Raw genomic sequence first — 25,009 nt, forward strand, 5'->3', positions numbered from 1 at the left:
CTGATGACTTTTTTCAATTAACAAAATATAAAAAACTTGATGTTGAATACAGGTCTTGCAATTCTAATTACATTCATATTAAAAATGTCATATTAATAGATGAGAAGATATGTTACATTAAAGGCCTTCTGTTATGTCCTTGGAGAGGTAAATAAAATTAATTACGTTTCTACTGGGGCAAAGTTTAATATGGTAGGAAATGTGTTTAAGAAAATATAACAGAGGAAAGAGTGCAGGGCTGACAGCGTCTATATCTTGTGTATTCTTCCAGCTCCTCCTAAGATGGGGAAGTAAGAAGGAAAGCCCCATCTGGGGTCCACATGATGCCTTCATGCGTGGCAAGAAAACTATGCTTTATTCTATCCCAAACACTTTTATTATCTTGGCTCCCTGCACTATGTTATTGTTAACTCTAAGTATTTTTGATTCATAATGTACTGTACGTAAAATATACATCCTGAGGGCCACATAGGAAATCCGTAGAAACCTTTCTATGCCTTTTTGAAGTCTATTCTTTGAAGAGTCCTTACTAACTGAAACAAACTTATTTATGAAAGAAGTGATTATTTAGGAATCTTCTATGTTAGACATATTTAAAATGACTAAACATGTCATTTCCTCACTGGAAGGCCAGAAGTTTAAAAATATCTAAATATTTACTAGAACTTGTATGCTGTCATTTGGTAAGTCAGACAAATTTATATACTTAAATTGGTCCCATTATTTGGCAATAAAGAGAAAGTTTGTGAGGGGGGTGCTTTTCATAAGTGCTCATATCAGTTTTGTGGACCTTTATTGTGACACAGTATAAAGTATCTGTTGTGTATTTCTACAAGAATTTGGCTAGCGTAGACAGATAAAATTTAATTTTGTGTAGAAATGTTTAATACCATTGATCAGACAATCTCAAGATGATTATTTGAAACAGTTTGTATTTTAGAAAACTAATTCTCATGTGTTTGTGTTTCATGCTCCTTTCACACACAGTGAAAAGAAACCTACCTGTATGTTAGTGAGAAGGGTCTCTATGGAAGACAGGCCATCAGGAAACAGAAAGGGAGATGGGAAGCCGGGAGGTAGTGGTTGTCCATGCCCAGTTAGAGAAAGTTTGTCGATGCTGTCTCTTGCGGTTGGTGTGGAAAGTGGGGTCTCATCTGTATGTGATTGAAACAAAAATATAGAACAAGTTACGCTTGTCTGTTTTTATTAGACCTCAGTAATGGCTTCCCCAGTGGTTTCCAGAACATTTATTGCAAATTGGTTCCTGCTATCAGGAGAAAATGCTTTCTGCTGAATTTTCTTTAATGAAAAAGCTGTGGAGATACAACAAGATAACATTAATGAGTAACTTTATAAGCCTTTTAAATGCAGTCTCTAATGAGACTGAGTTTACAGTGCCATAGAATCTTTTTAAAACAAATATTATCTCATATATAGTTGTGATAATATATTCAGGCTGACTTTATGGGCGCCTTCCCAATTATCTCATTTTAGTTTGTTCTGTTTGGATTGACAATAGAGTATTTCTAAAGCTTTATACAAGAGAAATGTTTTGTCTGTCAGGATGTTTTCTTCTCAGTTAACCCTTCCTTTCTATCATCCAAACATAGTCTTAATAAGATGAATGAAGAATCGACAAGTGAAACCTCCTTTTGCTTATATTTCTCTCCTGTCTTCTTCATTAATTTTTTAAAAGTATCTGAACAGGAAGGCTGGAATCCAAAAGTATTGTTTCTAAGTTACAATTAAAATAATCACTCTCATTAGCTTAAAAAAATGTATTTTAAAAAGTTAAACATCCAGTGTTTTCACATAAAAAGGAAACTGAAGAAAAGAAGCAATAAAAAATGTAACTTCCCGCACAGTATAATGGAAATCCTATTACCCTTCTGAAGTAAGTTTTCATTGCTTTTGATGGTTCCATATTCTTCAAAATTTAGGCAACACAGAGTAATGACCAAACACAAGTACTCTTTCTTTTATTTGAAAGAGTTTTTATTTTGCTCCTTATTATTTGATTTAAACACTTAAATACTTTCAAAGGAAATGGAAACTATTGGTGGCTTAATCATACAGAAGTTTTACTTAAGGCAGTAATCTCTATTTTAAAATATTTTAATATTTCACACTAAGAAAATTAATCAGCACAATGTATTTGCTTAGCCCTGACACTATCTTTCAATTCTACAAATGGCTAAAAATTCCAGCATACTTGAGTTTTGCTTATAATTTGATTTCACTATTCTCAATAATTCTTTTATTTTATCCTACAATACCTTATCACACAGCAACTTGTCCAAATCTCTCTCTCTCTCCCTCTCTCCCTCTCTGTCTTTCTGTCTCTGTCTCTCTGTCTCTCTCTCCCTCTCTGTCTCTCTCTGTCTCTCTCTCTGTCTCTCTCCCTCTCTGTCTCTGTCTCTCTCTCCCTCTCTGTCTCTCTCTGTCTCTCTCTCTGTCTCTCTCTCTCTAGCAGGGATATCACAGAAGGTGCTGTACGTTATTATCTTCATTAATGTTAGAACATGGTAAATGATATACCTCACCATTCCAGACTTTTAGTCAATGAACCAAATAAGACGAAGGCTAGGGAGGGATGTGTGAGACAGAAGATGTCCTATTGACTATGTTCCTATAACACCCACTAACTCTTCTGCAGTTTCTCCTTCCACTGCCTTTGTTAACTCACTGACAGAAGATCTCAATCAGCATGTACTTGAAGCAGAAACAATAAGCAACTAAGCCCAAACTCAAGATGCCTCATTTTATCAGAGCTTTCGCCTAGGGTAGAGAAAGGCTTGTGTCATGCTGCCCCATGGCTAATATCTCTAAGGCAATTTTGGACACCATTTACCTTGCTGTCATAAATTACTTTTGTGGACCCAGGCTGCTAGTGTTTTCTCATAATGGTTCTGAAAAGGCACTTATTAAGCATCTATGTCCATGTGTCGTTGTTTAAGAAAGGGGATCGATATTTTTTTTATCAGTTTCGCCTTAGCTGTCACATGGTAAGGAAAATGTGCCTTAATAGATCATGGGGATAGAAATCGCTTGTCTTTTGAAGAAAGGCAGAGAGTCTGATGACCGCCTGAGCATCGTTCCTGTTAGCACCTACGACTTCATAATTTTGATAGACTGTGCAAAATATGAGAACCAAATTTATTTATACACACAGTTTTTCATATTTTCTATTACCCATAATTATTTGTTTTCATTTCAATGCAGTTATAATTGACTATGTTTAGCCATTGAGAGGCAAAACATTAAATCACCAACATACCTACATTCATGCGCTGTTAATTATTGAAGCAATGCACACCATGATAGAGTTGGAAGAAAAAGTTCCAGGGTAAAAACATTATGAAGTTCACATAGACTGGAGTGACCTATTCCAGGCAATAAATGTCTAATTTTTAGAGTTTGTAAAGCACTTTAACTTAATTATTGTAACTTAATTAGCCACTGATCATCCCAGTCAGTGATTAAGTCTCTTTTGCATACATGTGAAAGCATATGTGTGCATGCATATTACTTTTGCAAATTCACCTAGTCTCATACATGAGAATAAACTATCATTTTCTATAAATTTGAGGCAGAACAGCTTAAAATAGACAGAAAAGGTTTTTTTTTAAGTTTAATACATACTTTTCTTATAGAAAAATAAGGCAAATGACTTAGAGATAAAATAAACCAAAAATATATGTATTCATTTGGGTTATGCTGTTATCTGAGACAATACTGTCACCTCATGGGACCTGGTATCATAGAAGCTACTTTACCGCCTCCTTCATGCAGATAAGGCCATGGTTTTCTCTCTTCGAATAAAAAAAAAAAAAGAAAAAGAAAAAGAAAAAAGAACTTTGACATATGAAATGTTCTCAGAAGATTAAAGCAAAAGTTGGAGGCCAGAAAATGTGGTAGTCTGGCACTACGTAGCCTCTGTTAACTTCAAAGTGGGAGGGAAGAGGAACACACATTTACAGATTGGATTTGCATTTGATATATCCACAAAGCGTGTTAGAGATTGTGCATAAACGACAATGGGCTGGCCAGGTTTCTAATTTGCGGATTATTATGCCCTTTATCAACAGGTTTTTGTACCTGTCTGTAAATGACCAGAAATTTCAAGACTTGTATAAGGGAATCTTTTTTACTCCTGCTGTGGTTTGAATGGTGGTCATCAATTCATGTGTCCATATTTGTCATGTTATTTTACCTGGAAAAGTTTCCCCCACACCCCATAACACACACACAGATGTATCTCACAAACTTAAGATGAGATTTTTCTTCTGTAGAATGTGACCTAAGTCCAATGGCATGTAACCTCAAGAGAAAAAGGCAAGTGAGATTTGCAAAAGGAGAGGACACACACAGATGCATTGTGAAGGAGGTGATGTGCCGGAAGGCAGATGCTAAGAAATACTGTAGTAACACTTAAATGATTCTGGTACTCAGCATGTGCTAGATGCCACAGCATGCTGGTTACCTATTAGGTTATTATATTTAAATTTTAAAAAGAAGTTATTAACTTCTAAGCATTATTGGAAAATGGAAAGGCACATGCTACAGTTTAACAAGTCATTTCATTTTAATGCTCGGAAAAATTGCTGATTGAAATCTGAATAATTACACAATAAATATGCTGGAAATTTTATCATTATTTAATCAGGATAATAGAAATTGAATGTACAAATGGAAAAGAAAAACATTTCAATTATATCATAAAGGATGAAAACATTGGTTTTTTAGTTTTTCTTATCACCTGAACACCGGACTCCACTCAAACTTTAGGCCATTTCTTACTGAGAGGCCATCAAGAAGATTGATGCCCCGAAAAGACAAGGCCCTTTCCTCTTCAATCTTATCACACGTAACAAGTTAGCAGGATATCCTAAGGAACAGTGTTGTTTAAAATAATAATGGGCCTCTACTTTTAAAATGTTTTCTTTCCTGTTAATAAAATCTAATTCAGTTGTTATTCTCATAACCAGTCCCTTTGGGTTTGAACTACACATTCTCTCAAGTGTGTGTGGGAGGGTGAGGGGCAGGTATGAGTGTGGCTATGCTGACCTGTAATGGTTTATTAAACTGCCCATTCCAAGATTTAAAAAAAAAGGGAGTTTGCATGTAAACTTTAAATGTAGTGGTAATGTGAAAAAACAAACTGCTGAGCAAGATTGTAGAGAATAAGCTACTGTCTATTAAGAAGTGAATACATTTTATGACAATATGCATGTTTGTTGCTTTAATACATTTCTGTAAGCAACCAAATAGTTCAATAGAAGTATTATTGAACTAAAAATAAGGTCATGAACAACTTAAAAATTAAATGAAGGTGCTCATATAAATAATTGAAAATTATTCCCAGATATATGACCTAGTTGGCATAGATCAGGAGCGGTGTCAGATGCCCCTGCTGCTGGAGTTTTAACAGGATGCATGCTGCCCAGCCTTACTGCTGGAAATTGAACCAGGTCCTCTGCAAAAGCAATACACTCTTAAACACTACACTATCTCCCCAGTCCCATACTACACTTTTTAAAAATAAAATAAAATAAAATAAAATAAATAACAGTCCTATATATGATACAGCTAAATTCAAAGAAAAAAATTTTAGGTCCAGAAAGTGAGTTCTGGTCCCTATGTTACCAAGTTTTATCCAATTTTATAGTTATAAAAACCATCTTATATCATATGACACACACCTGGCTAATTATAACAATGATAAGATCAAAATCAAAGGATTATGCTTTAATCCAACTAGATTATATATGCAAAGATGCTTTGCAAAATATGAAACATTAGTGTGAAAGTGGAAAAATAAAAAAACTTCGATGAATTTCCTCATTTTTACATGACACAGAAAACTGTCATCTTCTTATCTGTTGCTTGTGGTATCTATCTTCTCACTATATAACAAGCTTGTGTTAAAGATGCATCACATTGATGGAGTTCATGGGCAGAGAATGAGAACAGATAAAAATACCAAGGAACTTTGTGGATATATTCTAAGCAGTGTTAGAACTTGGAAGTTCAAAATTGGAGATACTAATATGGAGGGGTGGGGAGATAGGACAAGGGCGAAAACACTTCTCTTGCAGATATAGGGACTTGAGTTTAGTCTTCAGATACAATATGCTATGCTACATACATTTATAATCCTAGAGCTGGGGAGCCAAAAAAACTGACTCTAGGAACCTCTGCATGCCAAGTTGTAGGCCAGGACATTAAAAGATCATGTCTTAAAAGATAAGCTAGCCAGTAGTTGAGGAACCAGCCACATTTAATCATGGCATCAATATATGCACAGATGTGCACCTGCACACACATATATAGTTGCATACATGCAATATAATGTTATAAACAGAATAATACATAAATATACTTATAGAGATGGTTGAGGCATGCTAAAAACTACACCAAACGTGCAGTTTTGTCCAATTTAATTCAGATTTATTACACATTTATTCTTTGAAACTATTAAGTCCACTGGGGTGGGGGGAGGATTCTTCACTCTTAGATAGATTTGATTTTTTTTTAATGTGCCTGTGTATTAGGAGTCACTCCTTACACAGGAGAGAATATATTTATAATCTTGAGGATTCAGAGAGACAAAGCTCTTTTTGTAAAATTTCTGTTAGCAAAGTATGTGAATGAACAAGAGAACAGCAAATCTGGAAGAGTACACATGCAGGAACAAGATGTCTCTGTTTGTCTTGAAGCCACATTGCACCCATGATGTTATAACTAAAGTACCTTCTATTGGAAGGTAATGTTATCTCTTAAAGAGTAAATTTCACAGATAGGATCATGGGCTAGGAAGATGATTTTGTTAAAATATACATCAAATTTTAATTTCAACTAGATTATTTGACTACTCCAAATCGTTTATTTAGAAAAAGAAGAGATTATTTTGCATTGGATACATTGAGACAGGATAGAGGAAGAAAACGAAAATTTCCATGGTAGGAGCTACGCAGTGAATTTTTGTTGGAGACTGTGCAGGAGTAGGGATAAGGTCATCTAAGAAAACCACGCAGGAGATTCTGCGTTTCTAGAACCTAAAGAAATTATATTTTAATGGAATTTTAACTAGAAAGCATATTTTCTACTACTGTTCTCAAAACGAAGTCTGAATTTTCATTGTTGAGATGTATGTACAAAGGTCAGACTGTACACTAATATTTTAAAACTGATTGTTGATAGCAAATTTATCCCAGGAACCCAAACTTATGATTGCAGGTAGATACTTGTGCATACAAGTTCATTGCCTCAGCAACTAGGAACTTCAATCATTAAACACACACACACACACACTGATTTACCTCATAAACCTGTGGAATTGCTTTCACTCTGCTTGCTTCATAAAGTAGTTAGTTGTCAATGATTATGAAAGAGCTGGCATAGAGTGTGTTGAAAAGATCCATTTAATTGACCTTTCTGACTTTTCCGTGACCCCGTAGGCTTAACCTGACTGCTGATACTGCAAGAGACTATGGGAAAGCATTTACTGAAGGTTGCACAACAGACAGGGCTCTATTTCCTGGGTTAATGTTTTGTGTATCTGCACAGTAGGGCCATTAAGGGTTCTCAGAGCACAAGGGAAACAATCATAACATTTGTTTTTAGATGACTGACTCAGGACATGTACCCTAGGCTTTATATAGAAACTGTTTTTGTTTTATTAAGGGACTGTTTGCCTGTTAGTGATAACATCATTAAAAATAAATGAAAGGGGGCTGGTAAAATGCTTCCCCAAAGCAGAAACCTAATTAAAGGTGATGTGCCCGCTATGAGGCTTTTTTTTTTTTTTCCTTTCAGGATGCAGAAATAGAACAAGGTTACTTCTCTTTCATTTTGTAAGGCCCAAAGAAGACCTCACAGTAAAACATCACTTCTGATCTAATTTTTTTTTAAATTTCTGTGTTCTTTAATAATGTACTTTAGTCTGTGCTTGCCCATGGAAACTGAACTAGTTTTGTTCTTACAGATGGCTTCTTCATCATCTCATACAATGTAGAGAAGTCTGATGGTTCATCTCTAACTGAGACTGGCTTGCCTTTGAAAACAGGTTGTATAGACTCTGGTAGATACTCTAATAGATACTCTAGTAGAACAGTTGATTCATGTATACTAAACTATTCTCTAGCTTGGAAAGATGGTTTGTGCCAGCCTGAGTTAATGATCAAAATAATTTCTAAATTGTACTTTATAATTTCAGAAAGATAAAAACAAACCAAACAAAAACTTTAATTTTAGGGGTGGAACCACTCTCATTTTGTGGATGGTAGAAAGCAGGAAACTGCATTCCCTTGATAAATCTACTTTATTGTGCTGTGACCTTGGACAATTTACTTAAATTTACATCTGCCAAAAGTGAGTTTCTGAACTTTGCTTTAGAAATGACTGATGAGGCATGAGCAGGGGCTGTCACTTAAGTCCAAAGCTTTTTCAAAGTTAATGTTACTTTAAAAGAAAGATAGAACTAAAGGGAAAACCTAGAGAATGTCAGAGTTTCATGGTTTGCCATCCACTTCTCATCTTAAAGCCTCTGCTCACTTCAATTCATTTATGAATCTTCAAGTAGAAAGCGAACCCTATTTCTAAGTGAATAAAACAGAACACTTCAGAAAAACTTCCCTGAAATAATACAAGTAGCTCTGAGTAGTGGATTATTAAACCTCTGATTCTCCCATGGGGTTTTGATTGAAATTATCAGGGATTTATAAGTGTGTGAGATGAAAATCTCTAGAAGCAATTCTTTATTTTTTACATAAAACATGCCTACTAAGGGATTATTCCAAAATGTTTTCAAGTGCAAGTTTACAGATATTTGTTTAGTTTTCATTAGAGGCATGCTGTCAATGAAGAGGAAGTTCAGGGAAAGAAGATTTCAATGACACAAAGAATATGTATATTCATGAAAACAGACTCACATCTATATACATATGTTGGTAAAACTTCCAAAAAAAAGTCCACTAAAAATGGGATGGCATTTTAGGCATTTAGACATGATATCAATCATGTCTTTGTGAATTAAAGAAATATGTCCTCTTTGAAAAGCATATACAAAATATAGAGTAAAATAAGTAATGAAAATAAAGTATCAAAATCAAAGAGGAGGAGAAACTGGGTGGAAAAAATATGGCACAATATTCTCCTTGACACAGTGATTATGAAGGCTGAAAAACAGAAAAGAGTATAGTAGTCATTATACCACTCTTATTTTATGAGTATTTTAAATTTCTGCTAGTGAACTGTTAAAAGATGAATGGATGCTCGTCAGTCTAAACTCCACTAAACCATTCTCCATTCAAAGACCGATATGATGATGATCACCATCACCACCTAAACTCCTGCTTAACATTGACCACTTCCTGTGTCCAAGACTGCACTGCATCACTTGGCTCGTTTAACTCTCAAAACAGTTCTGAATGAGGGGTTCCTTTTGCTATGCTCATTCAACACATGAAAATGTAGAGGTAATAAGATGTTCATCAACTTGTGAAGATAACTTAGCTATGAAGACAGCAGCCTGGATTTTGACCCCAAATAACTCTCTGCCAGAGCTGAGGTTCTTAACTCTGAAGTAAAAATACAACTAATATATAGCTAGCTAAGATGCATTAGTTATGTGTGCATGTACATATCATCCACATATTAAGTATATATGCAAAAATTAGCATATAATAGAAAAAAATGTAAACTCTTCATTCAGACAAGTGTTAATTTAGTTGTTAAACTCGGTTAATGATCATCCTAGACAGCCAAGATTCCTTCTGGTGGACTAGGTCAGCTTACACATGATCGTTCTCTCTTCAAGCAAGGTTATTTCTTCCAGTAGTGAATCTTTAGAATCTCTTGGTGTGGAGTAATTGCAATCCAGCAATGATAGACATAGACACTAACAGGAAGTAGCCTATGAAATGTTGTCACTGTTCATTTCTTCTGTACAATGCCTCCAAATGCAAACTGTAACCAACAGGCCTTTATCTATCTTGGGAGGAATAGTTTACAATGAAGATAACCCTTTTAAATTGATGCATACTTGTTATTATAAAGCAAAAGTTATCGTTAATGAGATTCACTTGAGAATGCCGGGTATATTTTTCTCCCTCAACTTCAATTAAACGCTCAGAATCATCACAATTCTGTATTTTTGAGTTTGTTGTGATGAAGGGCCTCCTGAATTTACTTACTTGGTGCTCCTTGCTAGGTATTTGCTTCATTTTCCACTATAAAAACTACACTTGCATTTTAAATGACTTTCTCAGTTTCAGAGTCCATTCCTTCCCTAGCTGCCCCCAGGGTGTTCAGTCCTAGCACTAATGGTTGCTATGGTTCTCAGTCACAACTCTGCTCTTTTCCCGGTAGGCTGCTAGGATATTACTCTAAGCTAGACATCTTTGTCTTGATTTAACAGAATTGATTCATGCAAGTCAGTTTCCTTATTTGCTAAGTATAATGATGAAATACAAGCCACAGTTCAAAATGTTTCTTCACTTTTACCTCCCATACCAAGTTATCTGGAGACAGGAATATGTAATGAGATTAAATCTGGTGAATGTACTAGAGCCTCCTGTTGTAAAACATTTCCCATTCATGACATGGAATTACCAGTCTATCTTTCCTGCACTATTTTAAATGATCAAAGATTTGGAAACTGTCATCAAAGAAATTCAGTTTATTTCCTTCCAGTGTGTTTAAAATAAAATTCTATGAATTCTGATTATGTTGTTCACTTGTAGCATCCTGATGCATGGTTCGTAATATATTTTATTGCTGACTGAATGAATATGTCAGGTTTTTATTTCCCAAATTAGTTCACGTGTGAAGTTTCTGTTTTTATGTGAGTGTTGATCATGTTTAAGAGAGCTTAATTTATCCCTAAACTTTCAGAGTCCAGCATGTACCCCAGCTCCCTGGTGTAAAACATATTTGTGTTTTCAGTTTTCGTCCCAGAAATACACGCTCAGCATATTAAAAAAAAATCACCTGTGATACTTAAAACTCTAAAGATTTTTGAGAAAATCCATTTTTTCTTAGTAAGTGCATAGATTTATGACTACCGTATTTAGAAGAGAAACAAGTGAGCATATGTAAATAAGATTGTGTTCATCAAGCTAAAATATCTGCTGCTTCCTTGTGGACAATGGTAGCCTAGCTGTTACAGAATGTCCACACAAAACTTGGTAAGTATCCCATCAGGAATATTACAGAAACTATCCCCTGGAAATTGATAGGAGGTTAAAGTAAGTAACCTCTGCATTCCTTTTACCTATTGATATTTTATGACTTTTTCCTTTAAAACTAACTGCTTTATAGCACAGTCATATAAAAATGCAAAGGAGAGCACTAATTTTTAGGATTTAGGGAAGTATAAAAGTTAAGCCTGTGTGTTTATGTCCTTGTCAGCGTTCTTCCCTGGGTGAACAGGGGATTCCCAGACAGCACAGCTGCTTTTGTGCAACTCTCAGAGCGTAAAAACATAATGTGGATTCTTGAGCTGCTTATATATATATATTTTAAAACTAACTTCCAATTATAGTCATTTATTCTCTGTGTCACAGAAAAAAGATCATGTTGTCAGGTGTATAAAATTGGATTTCCTAGCTATTAATTGGATGTGTTTTTTAAAATAGATAATATGTAAAACCTAATGCAGATTGCAAATTTTCTTCAATTGGTCAGTTCACCAATTGCTCTGTTGTTACTTTGTTTTAAATGCCATCATTTCAGTCTATTATAAATAAGTAACAATGTTCTTATTTCAGTCATTAGGTTACCTTTCTTTTTCCATTCTCTATCTTAGTACAGTGTGATTCAAAACCCAAAAGGGAGGGAGAACGTGAATAATTATTCTCCTTTCCTTATATACCTTCTTTTTATCCTCCATGTTTTACAATAAGCAAATTATAAGAATCATATAGAATGTTGATTCTATAATGATTTTACAATGATGAAAAAAGGTAAGAACATTTAAAATATTACAGCATTTTCGTATTAAAAAAAAAAGAAAGTGTAGGCTTTATTCCTGTATTGCGGTGATAAACATGGGGAACTCATATTGCCCACTGATGTTATTTTCCATTAGAAAAAAAAATTATAGCTTCATGTAACAATAGCTTCAAATATATCAAGAAATGTGTGAGGAAGCTGCAACTTCCTTCACTACCACAATTACTTTTACAACTTGAGTTTAATCATAATTTAAATTAGGGACAGTTTATAAAGCTACATCAAACCTGAAGTATGAATACATTTTATTTTTATTTTTCCCGTTAGTTTATTTGGCAATTGTAGACAAAAATAAAAGCATGGAAATCTAAAGCCTTTTGTGGCAATTTGCTACAGGACACTAAATATTGTTTTCTAGATGAGCAAAATATCAGATCATTTAAAGTTATATTTGTATTTGGAGGGAAAATCAAATTTTGTGAGGAAATTATCTGAGCTTGAAATCTTGTTAGTCACTATAGTTGCCAAAAGCCATGTGTTCAAGCTAGTGTACATGTAAGGGGGCTATTGGGAAATAGTAGAACTCTTAAAGTAAAGAAAGAAATTAGCACATTAAATTAAGAAAAGACCTAGAAGGAAAGTAGGGAAGGAAAAAAGGAAAGAATTATGGGAGATATTGAGGAAAGAAAGAAAGAGGTATTGGGACAGATAACAAAGAATACAAGATTGCTAGCACTTTTTTTTTAAGAAAGAAATCTATCAATGCAATCTTTGCATTCTCCCTTACTGGTATTAATACAGATAAAATTTAGCTTACCAGCAATAAATGAGAGCTAGGGTAAGGGAAATTGTGAACAGAATGTATTATATGAAAATTTTTATTTTCAATAAGAAAAGAAAATAAAACAAATTTTAAATAGTAGAAAAATAAAGTATTATAACCCTTCTACTGGTCTCATCTAATCTGATCTGGCTTCTAGTCCTTCTCATAGTCCTTGAACTCCTGCCTAGTCCTGTAGAGAACACTTTCCCAAAATTATAACTGAAGCTCATTTCATGGCACAACATGTGCCTGGTTCCATGCACAGTATCCACGATTCATTTCTCTTGGTCCTTCTATTCCCAATTCAAGTTGGGCTGACTTAGGCACCAATGCAGGGCCCAGTTCCTCACGTCCAGGTACTCTCCTTTGCACTCAAAGTCCTATTTTCTTCTTCATTCTTGGTCTGTCACTTCTGACCTTCATCTAATACCCACGACCTGCCAGAATCTACACTTTGCAAGCAAGGCATTTCTTTCTACCCCCAGAATGCCAGCTAGTGTGATCCGCATCCTATTCCTTGGAACTAAAGAGCTATAGAATTTGAAACAGAACACATTTTCCATGACTTAAAAAATATATTAGCAAACACAATCGTAAAGAAAGCAAAACTTAGCTGAAAAGAAAGAAGAGTCTGAGTCTGCATTTACTGTGACAAGAGAAAGACTAACATATAAACTAAAAGTATCAAAGTGAAAAGTATTAACTAACATATAAACTAAAATTATCAAAGTGAAAAGTATTAACCACCAACTGTGGCATTGGAAAAACTATGCTGAATTCATCGGAAAACATAAATACTGGGTCACATAGATCAACAAAATGGAAATACTGTATTAATTTTAATTTTACTTTTCTTGCATCCAAGAGGAGACCTAAGTACATTAAATGAGGTCAAATTTGTAACAAAGAAACTTCTGAGAGTGAGTGAATGAATGAATTAATTATTCTTTTTGGTCAAATAGGTCAGAATAAAATTTAGGTCTTGACAGAAAACTTCTTGCAAGACAAACATAAAAAACTTGAGTTTATTTCCCAAATCCCACACTAAAAAAGCTGGTGTGCTAAAACTTTTTTTATATTCTCAGCTCTAGTTAGGTAGAGACAGGCATGCGAATCTCTGAGATTCAGTGGTCACCAGTTTAGAATACTTCTGGGAAAGAAAGAGAAACTGTCTCAAAAATGGAGACTGGGAGACAACATTTAAATAATGACACCCAAGTTTGTCCTTTGGCCTCCACAAACAGGAAGAGACCCACAACTTCACATAAGACATGTGCAAATACAAACACAAAGAAATTGGAGAAACAATTTGCAATGTGGTTTCAAATATATCTCAAATTGTCAAATTGTGATTCTGAATGGCCATTTATAGGTATTCTAATGCATACCCCTAGAAGAGTTGATACGCCTTAAAGGAGAAGTTAGAAGGGTAAGGCTTTAAAGGTTACAATCTTTACAAAGTTATGCACCTTTAAGAATTAAAGCTTATTAGATACTTTAGAAAACACAGGAAGATAATAGTGACTGGAAATGGCTAGGCAAAAATCCAATCCATGCCCAAATAACTGATACCACAAAGAAATATGCACAGAATTTAGAAGTATATGCAGTAATTAGATCCATCTGCTACCCAATGCAGGTACTACAGGACCCTGATTCAAGACTAAATTAGACTCATTTGTTATTACCAGTACATATTTGCATTCAATTAATGTGCTAAAATCCTTGAAAACTATGCTCTCTTAAGTGGGTTAAACATGTTCATTGTAATCTTGTTTATATTAATAATTGGCTTAGCAAATCTTTTCTTTATATCTAGTACAAAGGTAAACTTTATCAAGCCCAAGCTAAATTATCATAAATTCCATATTAGCAGAAACCAAATTAATGAGCTTTGATTGTACCAAGAAAATTGCCTTTGCCAATTGCTTCATTTCATCTACTGTATATAACAGAAAAACAACAACAAAAATCTCCAAGTGATAAAAGGAGGAGATAATATAATGTTTACAAAAATATCATTTGAAGCAAGGCAAACTTTCAGAATCTCTAATTCCATGTTATATTTATTTGTTTGGCTTCAGCGTGTAATATGATGTTAAGTGTATTACTGTACCATGCTATTATGGAACAGATGTTAAATGCAATGTAAAAATGTCAGGGGTAAATGATTGATGATCCTCTTTGCCATTTCAAAGTAAACCATGATTATTTATATGCTCTGGACATTGCTTGAAAGCATCATATTAAATCTAAACAATTGATCCATTTTGAAGAGGTTTTGTATAATATATTATTTATATGTGTTGTATTCTTTTGTGAAAAATGTCCCAGCACGAGAAAGTATTAGGAGTTTCAAGTGCTCCACCTAGTCCATATGGTAGATTTGTTTCTGTGTAATCCTTACCTTTTCTCTCTCAGCCCATATGGCAAGTCCAGAGTCTGCCCAGGCCCCTCTGCCCTCCACAGGGGCCATATGGCAAGTTCAGTGAGTACTCATTTACCTTGTATTAATATTTTATCTGCCTCAGACAGAAAAAGAGATAAGATTATCCAAGGCAACCCGTGCAAATGGTTCAGCCATATAATCAATACTAAATGCCAAAGTCATATGAGATATGGGTTCAGTTATTTCATTTATATTAAAAATAGCGTAGCTAATTGAATTATTTATCAAATAATCTCATAAGCTCTTTTGATCATTTGATATATATTAACTGAATATTATTTAATTATGGTAATCATCTAGGTAATATTAACACATAATATTATGTTATTTAACTTATAACTGGCTTAAATATGTAGACTTTGATATATCCAAATAGACAACTAAATCTCTAATCTATATTGCCAAAAAGTAACCTATAATTAATACATAGTTATAGCATTTACCACTATAGGATAAGTTTGTTTATGTCAGTGTAATATAATTAAGAAATTTTCTGGACTTTATAACTAGAATTCATATTAGAATATGGAATAAATCAAAAATACTGTCTTTTTATTGCTATTACAGTTGATGAAAAGTTATCAAATGAACTAATTTACAGAATAAGTTATTAGGCCTCAAGTTCATTTCTTTGATAAAAGTATGAATTGTATAATTTCATTAATATTTGATCTATAAGAATCCCTTTTACAGTTGACAGGATATGATTATGTGTTTCATGATAATATTGCTATGTCAAGCACTTAACTACGTCTTGACAATATGCATGCTACAAACATACATTTCCTTTAAACTATACTGATCTGAATGTAATTCTTTCATGTATCTCCTTCCATACAAAGAAATATATCATTTCTTGGAAAAAATGCCAATTAGTCAACTCAGCATTACAAAATGAGAAAACAGCAAATATACTCTACCACACTTACACTTACTTATGTTTTAGGCCATAACTTCAGTTACTTTATGTTTAGTGTTCATATTAGAGTATATATAGAAACCTAATGAACAGTGAGTTCACGCTTTAAATGCTCATTTTCTTAACACATCAACTATGTTTTCTTCTTGGACATGTCATTTACTTAGGACCTGCCTACACAAAACAATTACAAACAGCTAGTATTATTTTATTTAATTTCATACAATGTACATACCTGATTATCATACTTTGCCCACATTTCCTTTGAGTCCCCACATCTGTAATTATATATGCTATGATATTTTTTCCATAATACATTTTCCAGGGTCATATAAATTTTGAGATGATAATTTATAGGTGCTACTGAATAGATTCTAAGCTCATTTGAAATTTTAAAACGATAATATTGAAATAAAAATGTTAATGTTTTTAGGTTTCTCACCTGTAAGTGCAAGAAAAGTCATAATTAAAATATAAAGACAACATCAGGGTTCCTGACAGGTTTTTTTTTTTTTAGTTTTGTATATATAGAAACATATTTTAATGAAAATATAAAAGTTTAATTTTATGCACTGAATATTTTCACGGAGTCAGCACTTTGCTATTTTGTGATAACATGTTAAAATTAATGGGATGTCTTAACTAAGTTCTTTCTGCATATATACATATAAACGAGGCAAAGCTCTGAACCTGACTTCATAAATAACATTTGCTGTGATTTTGTTAAAGTTTAGATGTGTGGATTTGTATTTGAAATCCTCAGAAGGTTACAGGGTGCAACCCTCCAACAATATCTCTGAGTCTTCAGGGAAAAAAATCCCATTATGTGGAGTTCAGTGAAGGGGGTAAACACCACCATAAAGAAATACAAATTGCACATATTTCCCATTTAGCTAGTGTCACTAGAGTTCACTATTTAGAATTCTAACCAGTTAGGACTTATTCTTGGAGGTCAAGTACCTTGTGAACCTTGACATCCCACTGATGACATCATATCCCATCCGTCAATTCTTCCAAGACCACAACAGCCATCTGCTCCACACACGTTGTAATAACTTATTAGACAAATTCACAGGGTTAGCAATCTGCAGATTGGTGCTGTTATCTTAATGTGTGCACATTCTGAGGTTCCAGCCACTGCTTCTGTCACTAGACCCAAACCCTGCCCTCTGTTCTTATTTATTTACTTAGTTTGTTAGTTAACACATTTTTGTTTGCTGGCTTGTTTGCTTATTGAGAAAAGTCAAACTCTAAAACCAAGATTGTCCTAGAATTCACGATGTGTTCATGTCTGTCCTAAGTCACTATGAACTCATGCTGGCATCAAACTCATGAGGATACACCTGACTCAGCCTGCCAACACGGTCAGATTTTAAGAAGCAAGAATTACACTGGGTTTAGCCGCTAATGTTTAAATGGAAGTTAGGTGGCCATTTTAACTTTTTCAGTCTTACGGAAACCATGAACAAATTGAGAAAATTACCTTTTCTCCATCACAGGACAATAAAAGAAACCGTCTCTGCAAAGACTCCATTCCATTCCTAAGGCTCTTTTCTCTTCAGAGTTTGCTATCTGCAAATTTATTTCTCTTCCCCCCATGAGCAAACGGTATAGGAAGAAAGGCTTATATGTACCATGAAGAAGTATGCTCAATTATAAGGTAGAAAACCCCAATAGTAACTTTCTTTAGAATTGTTAAAATAACATGTGAAATAAATCCCAAGCCCACTTCAGGAGAATCTCTGTTTCTTTTACTTCATTTCCCTGAGGGCATTTAATTAGCAAACAGAGAGTCTAGCTGACACTGCATACCTGTAACTCTAATAGGTTCTCTGGACAAATCAAGGACAGTATCCATGACCATGAACTCCTATTTTAGAACCATGTTTAACTTACCAGCTGTCAAAAGTATTATGGCTTAATGAAGTCTTGCATAAGTCTCTCTAACTTTAAATTATTATACTTTTTAAGAAATCATGTTATTACCTTACATTACAGAGAATCCATCCTGCCACCTTTCTTTTGGCTTGTCATTTATTCCAGCTTACACTGTGATCAACATTGTACTAAAATAAAGTCAAGTACAACAGCCGCTCCCTGCCCATCAAAACGAACAGACGTCTGCCAAGCACTTGTAACAGCTGGTGTTACATTAATTAGTTTAAACTATTTATTTCATCCATCTCCAGAGCAGATTGAGCAAAAACATTAGAGATTATTCTAGCATCTGTAAGTGCCCTGCAAACATTAACCAAGGAAAATTAAAATATTCATCAGAACCAGATATACATACATATATATATATATATTACATATTATATATACACTCACTTATTTTTATCTCTTTATATATACATATATACATGATGGATGGATAGGATAGATGGATAGATAGATAGATAGATAGATAGATAGATAGATAGATAGATAGATAGATAGAGAAAATATGGTTAAGAAGTTGAGTCTTATTATAAATAAAATGAATGTCTCATAAAACATAGAAGAGTTGTTTTAATAACTGTCTTTTAAAACATTAAGTTTTCAACTCACACTTATGTTTTGCATCCACTAAGCTTCTCTATTTAAAGATTATCATTAGAATCAGTAATAATTCCTCACAACATGGACCATTAAGCAATATATGACAGGGACTGGGTGACTCAGTGAATTAGGCACAGACTTTATGGCCTCTATTGGAACTCTGCCCTAACTATAGTGATCTAAACACTGTTATCAAATGGTTGTAAAAATCCCAATTAAAATTATTCCTATGGTCTCTGCTAGGTTTTTAGCAAACTATATACCATAACATAAATCTACACATTATTGACAAAATAACTCAACTGTAACTTTTTTGGCTTAAGATATTTTAAATGAACTATTTCACTCTCCAAGTCATAGCTGAAACAAGGACTTGATTATTAATGCTTGTCCATTAAACACCTGTTAGCTAGAAGGGGGTTTTGGTAGTCCTCTAGGCTTTCAGACCACATTATTTTATTTATTTATGTGTTTATTTATTAATTTATTTTGCTACACATTCTTTAGAAACCTAACACATGTTACTTAAGTCAATTTTAAATTTACTATGTAGACAAATGGAAATATTTGGAAACATCTGAAGATTAATTCTCAAGAGTAAATAAAGAACATACTTTAAATTTCTATGGGATACAAAAACAGTGATATTTAAATTCCCACAAGTTTGATGATCCCTAACACAATCCATTTTACCATTCCAAAAGGGATGCATGAATAGAATTTGACACATAACTTTTTCAATGATAGATAAACAAAAAGCTCTATATGAGAGATAGCAAACAAACATTTAGAAACTCAGCACATTGCTCTTCACTGGAGAAACATAGTAAGTTATATATTTATAGAAAATGACATGGTATCATTTTGGCAGTCATTATATATGGCTTTGCAAGAGTACATCCAGAAGTCTTGTCATGCTATTTATTAATCCTAGAGTTAAAGGCTCACCATTTTAACCTTAGCTCAAAGACAAATCTCTACAAGTAAAATTCATTTTACCCATTGGCACATTATTTCCTTATATCAGGTACAAAGACAAATTAAGTCAGCTCAGTGTAATAAAATCCTGTTTAGACATGGATGAAAATACTTCAAAGTTTGATTTTTTTTTCTGAATAACCAACGAAGATATAAAGACGACCTTACTAATAATGGTAGCTATTCTTTGTATTTTGGTTCTCAACCTGGGGATCTAATGACCCTTTCACAGGGGTCACCTAAATCTACCAGAAAAAACACAGATATTTACTGTATGGTTTATAACAGTAGCAAAGTTACACTTATGCACTATCAATGAAGATAATTTTCATTGTGACCCATGGTTGTGGATCACCATGACATAAGGAACTGCATTGAAGAGTTTCAGCATTAGGAAGGTGGTGTAGATTGAATTGCTTCTGCTCAGAATTCATGTGTAAGAAGTCTGGGCCTCTGATTCAGCTTCTAGTTTATTAATTCTCTTCTTTCAAGTGAATCTAACTTGAATTAAAGAAAATACATGATCTGATTTAGAACCTTCTAGATTGCCAAGAAATAAGCAAATGACAATGGTGCTGGAATAAAATATTTTAGGAGAGTGTAGCACAGACAATAACATTGTTCTTAAAATGTAATAGGAAAACTATGGCCCACAGATTTGTCTAACCTACTGCCTCATACTATTTACTCTGAGATGGACTGAAGTTGGAATGCTTGTTTTGATTTGTTTTGTTGTTGTTGTTTTTGTAGGTTTTACAAGCTATTGTTTTAATTTGGTGGAGGGTTTGAAACAGGATTTCACTCTGGGTCCAGGGGATATACAGCTTGAAACTCACTGTGTAGACCAGATTGCCTGGGAACAGAAGCCTGCCTGCTTCTACTTCCTGAACCTTTGTAGAAAAGACATGTGCCACTACTTGCAGTCAGTTCTTGCATTTTAAATATAGAAAAATAAGGAAGAGCTTGTAATTAATTAATAGAATGCTTAGGCAACAGAAACACTATGTTGGGGTCAATTCTCAGCACTACAAACAAAATTTGGTGGCACCTGCCTGTAGTCATATTGTCTGTGAAATAAAAGCAGGGAGATCATAAATTCAAATCCTTTCTAGATGACCTAGCAAGGTCAAAGCCAGCCTGAGTTAAATGAGACCCTGCCTATAAAGGTGGATAAAAAAGTAAACAGCACGTGGAATATTATATATGATTCAAACTTCAATATTTATATAGCATCATTGTATCAGAACCATAGTCATTCACAATTTCCATCTATGCCCATTTTCTCACAACCACAGCAGAGCTGAGGGGTCATAGAAGATCTCTGGTGATCCATAAAGCCTACAATATCCACTGTGTCATGCTCTACAGGAGACGTTGCCTGAGTTCATTTGATACAACAGGGCCAGTTGCATAATTTTATAATATTGGTTTTTAGCAGTCCAGCTCTGGTTTTCTAAGAATCTTACTTAACTCTTACCAAGTTGGTAGTATCTAGGCAATGGGCTGTTAGTATTATTTTTAATTGTCTGTAACCTATATTTATAATGTTATTCCATGAGATAAAATAGTTTTTAAGTTGTTTATAAAACACTCGATTTTTTAACTCTAACTTAAGTCTCTTTGCAGAATGATCAGTGACAATGAAAGGTGAACTGGTGTTCAGAGTTGGGGTCAATTTTCTTTGTATCTCATGTCTTTCCTTTTAATAGTGAAAAATAACAATAATGAACATTTATTTTATAACATCTCTATTGATTTGATGGTTTGCCATTAACATTATTAATAGTGTGTCTCTGACACGCGAGTGTTCTTACAAAATCCTACAGAATTTTTCCCAAAATCTGACCCAAGTTGTTTTTCCATCTCTCATTTGTAAAATTGAGACAAGCAAAATAGTTTTGATAAGTTAAAACCATGCGAACTATGCTTTGAGTCATGAAGCTAAAACAAATTCATTCATTCAACCTGGTTCGTGCTTTCAAACATTGCTTTCTACTGTTTTCATGAATTTTGCAGATTATAAAGCATATCCGCTAAGATTTTACTGTCTTTTTGCAATTTTGAATTAGTGTGTGTGTGTGCGTGTGTGTGTGCCTTTGTGCACATGACATGAAGCTAGAGTGGAAGTCAAGAGGAAGAACTGCAGGAAGCAGATCCACCATGTAGAGCTCAGGAATTGAACTTAGGTCCTTGGGCTTGGAGGTATGTACCTTTGCAGCTGAGCCATCTCACCATCCTGACTTTAATATTTTATTGAAAGAATTGTCAAAAATCGCAAAAATGCATGATGAATTTAAAAGTTTTCTTATAAGAAGAACTAGTTGTATTGAAAATCAATAAGATAAATATTCCTTAGTACTGTGTACCTAACAGCACATAATATTAAGATGTCAGATAACTTCCATTCAAGTGTTTGTTCTATCATTCAAATACATGAAAAATAGCATTAATCTACACTAAAGTATAGTAATGGCACAACTATAGAGTATATGGTTTGAGATATTTTTTCTGACTTTATCAATGTACAAAGTTCACAGAACATTCTCACACAAACTTAGATCAGCCAGACATCATCACTTCTTGATGCAATCAAACTATGCTCTAAGACATATGACTCTCTCTTTTACAATATCACTGAAATGATTCATAACTACAGAGCAGCAGGTATATGAACTAAAACACAGATTATTATTGTTATTATTATTAATTATTATTATTAATTATTATTATTATTATTATGCACCATATAGTCTGCATAGTTGTATGATCTGTTCCTTTACAATGCTGGCAGGGCAGTATATATGTTTGTTTATTCATCACCACAAATACATGAGTGACCTTGTCCTGTGACTCCACAAAGACTAATACATCACAGCAGGATATGCTCCCTACATTTCAATGTAATGAGGCCACAGGTGGATATGAGGCCCATTCTTGATGTAAATGTCCTGTTTTCACATACGACTCTATGGGTTATGTAAAGTGTTATTCTTTAGTACACAGCATGTATTTATAGATGGGCATTAACTTCAAAATGATCATTTACTACAAAACAACATTTACACTGTTAACTGATTGTAGCTATTTCCCTACTACCAAAGGGAAGAGATTAGACACACAGAAGCTTGTCCCAAACTGTAAACAACATTTTAGAGAGGAGAAATTAAAGTGTTTCTAAGGAAAAATTAAATGAAGTGTCCATAAGACTGAAAAAAAATAAGTAAACATAATTCTAAAGCTTCATTCAGATTATAAAAGAAGTAGTGATTTCAGTAGAACAATTGGTTTAAATCTAGGTTATAAATGTACAGATAAAGTAAAATTTATTTAATGTATATAAAATCAGAAAATACATACTGGGAAATCGTTCATCCAAGATAAAGAGTAAAATATAAATTGAATAGGAGAGTTTTAATTGTGATGCCTGAAAGAAGAAAATACGGAGACCCATCCTTGCACTAGGAGAAAGTAAGAGGGGAGATTGATTAACATGGTGTTATATCCAACAATGTCATAGTTAAGTAGGAAAATAGACATAGTTAAGTAAACAGACAGATGTATACTCAAGATATAGTGCTTATGCACATTTAGACAATAATGTATTCCCCTAATGTAAAGCTAATGTGCATTACAACTATGGAACTTTGAATGCATAAGCTTGGTACCTGCCGAAGTCAGTGTACTGAGTGAATGACAGCATGCCTAGAAGCCGAGTCTACAGAGATAAATTGCTAGGACTCATTCCCACACTTGAGTGCTCACTGCCTTCCACTTTTCCATGATAGGCTTATCTGTAAATCAGAGGTAGCTGTACAAAGGGTTCCTTGAAAGACGCAGTGAGGGCTAAATTACTGAACCTCAAGTATTGAGAATAGAACTTGGCATGCATTCTGCACTACAAAAAACACTGCGCTATCGTTTTCGTATCTTTTGAAAGCAGACGGAAAGCAGAGGTCACAAGTTTCTTTCATTCCCTTCCACAATTGCCTGTGGTATTGCCCTATTACAGTGCATGGATATAGGCGTCAATATCGAAAGAAATGTTTAAGTGCACGTAGGTGCGCTGTAGCTTTGAAGCTCATTACAGTTCAGCACAGCACAGGTAGGATTAAAACTTCTGAGCCTATTTTAAAACACACTTTAAAGCCACCTACCTATCCTACGGAAGAGGGGAAGAGATTACGTAATGATCATTTAACCTTTCAAACTCGGGGAAACTGTTGTCTTTATACGCTGCTCTCTCCTAAGCAGACACTCAACATTTTTTGACATTATGAAGCCATAATCCATCATTTTCATGTCTTCATGGCTGATTCCTCATGTCTCTTCTTCATCCAGAAAGCGAAACAATCACCTGATGCCACAGCCTCAGATGAGAAATGCCAAATCACACAGGCGGCAGCTGACAGAACACTTCAACTTTCCCGGGAAGCTGACAGAGGCTCCTGCTTCACCACCCTGTCCGTACCAATAAAACAGAACCCATAGAAAAAGCAAAAAATGGATGCTAACACTTTGAATTTTGTATGTTTAGCTTGTTTGCAAGAGCCATTGTGTATTAGTATTTATAGTACAATAGAATTTCTCATGGGATGTTTCCAGGAAACTGCAAACTACACCAGTATAATAACCAAATCGACATTGTTCTGCCAGGCTTGGAATATTCACTCAAGACGAAGCATCTCTGACAGAGAAGCACAGAGATTCTACACAGTACTCCCAAACAATCACAGTCTAGATTGGCTAATGTACATAACATCCCTTGGCCTTCCTGGAGAGTGTTTTCAAGTGAGGGCATCCCATGGGAGAGGGGCACAAGGAAAAACTTCACAACAGTTCTGTCCACATTGAGACGCTGATGTCAGAGAACTGGTAGTATGTTTGAGGCCTGTTGATTTGATTCCCAAACATTCTCTAGACTCTATCACAGTCTTCCTAACATTGGCTCCCCCGTAGGGATGGCTTTCCAGTCTCTTAGAAGTCATAAGCCCCCAAGTAATCTGTCATAATGCCTCTTTAAAGAGTTAAAATTTTATCTATGCATGCATGGATGGATGGAGAGGGAGTGGTACTTGTACCAGGATAGGCATGTGGAGAATGCTATGGAATTGGTTCTCTTTTACCACTTCTGTGTATGTATGTATGTGGGATGGATCTCTGACTGCAAGTCTCACATTATCTGGGGGCAAGTTTTTGTTTTTTGTTTTTTGTTTTTTTTTACTCACTTACATGGCCTTCAAACTGCTTTTATGTAAATGTATTTGCTTCTTATACCCTACCAAATAAAAAACCCAGTTTACTAATTCAGTTGTAATCTCTCTCTTTGTTGTGTTTTGTTGGTTTG

The 25,009-nt window shown here is 34.4% G+C and overlaps 1 protein-coding gene across 2 annotated transcripts in view; it reads right to left on the reverse strand.

The window, feature by feature from the left end:
• Dach1 (dachshund family transcription factor 1) overlaps positions 1-25,009 on the reverse strand; it is a 383,574-nt gene that overhangs the window by 51,723 nt on the left and 306,842 nt on the right. For both annotated transcript variants that reach the window (XM_021181594.3, XM_021181596.3), the window contains one exon: positions 1,003-1,154. In XM_021181594.3, the coding sequence (XP_021037253.1) occupies positions 1,003-1,154 (152 nt within the window). The remainder of the gene's footprint in view (positions 1-1,002; positions 1,155-25,009) is intronic.

This window comes from Mus caroli, unplaced genomic scaffold (assembly GCF_978045245.1).
Source record: "Mus caroli unplaced genomic scaffold, Mus_caroli_1 scaffold_12, whole genome shotgun sequence".
In the NCBI taxonomy this organism is placed as follows: Eukaryota; Metazoa; Chordata; class Mammalia; order Rodentia; family Muridae; genus Mus; species Mus caroli.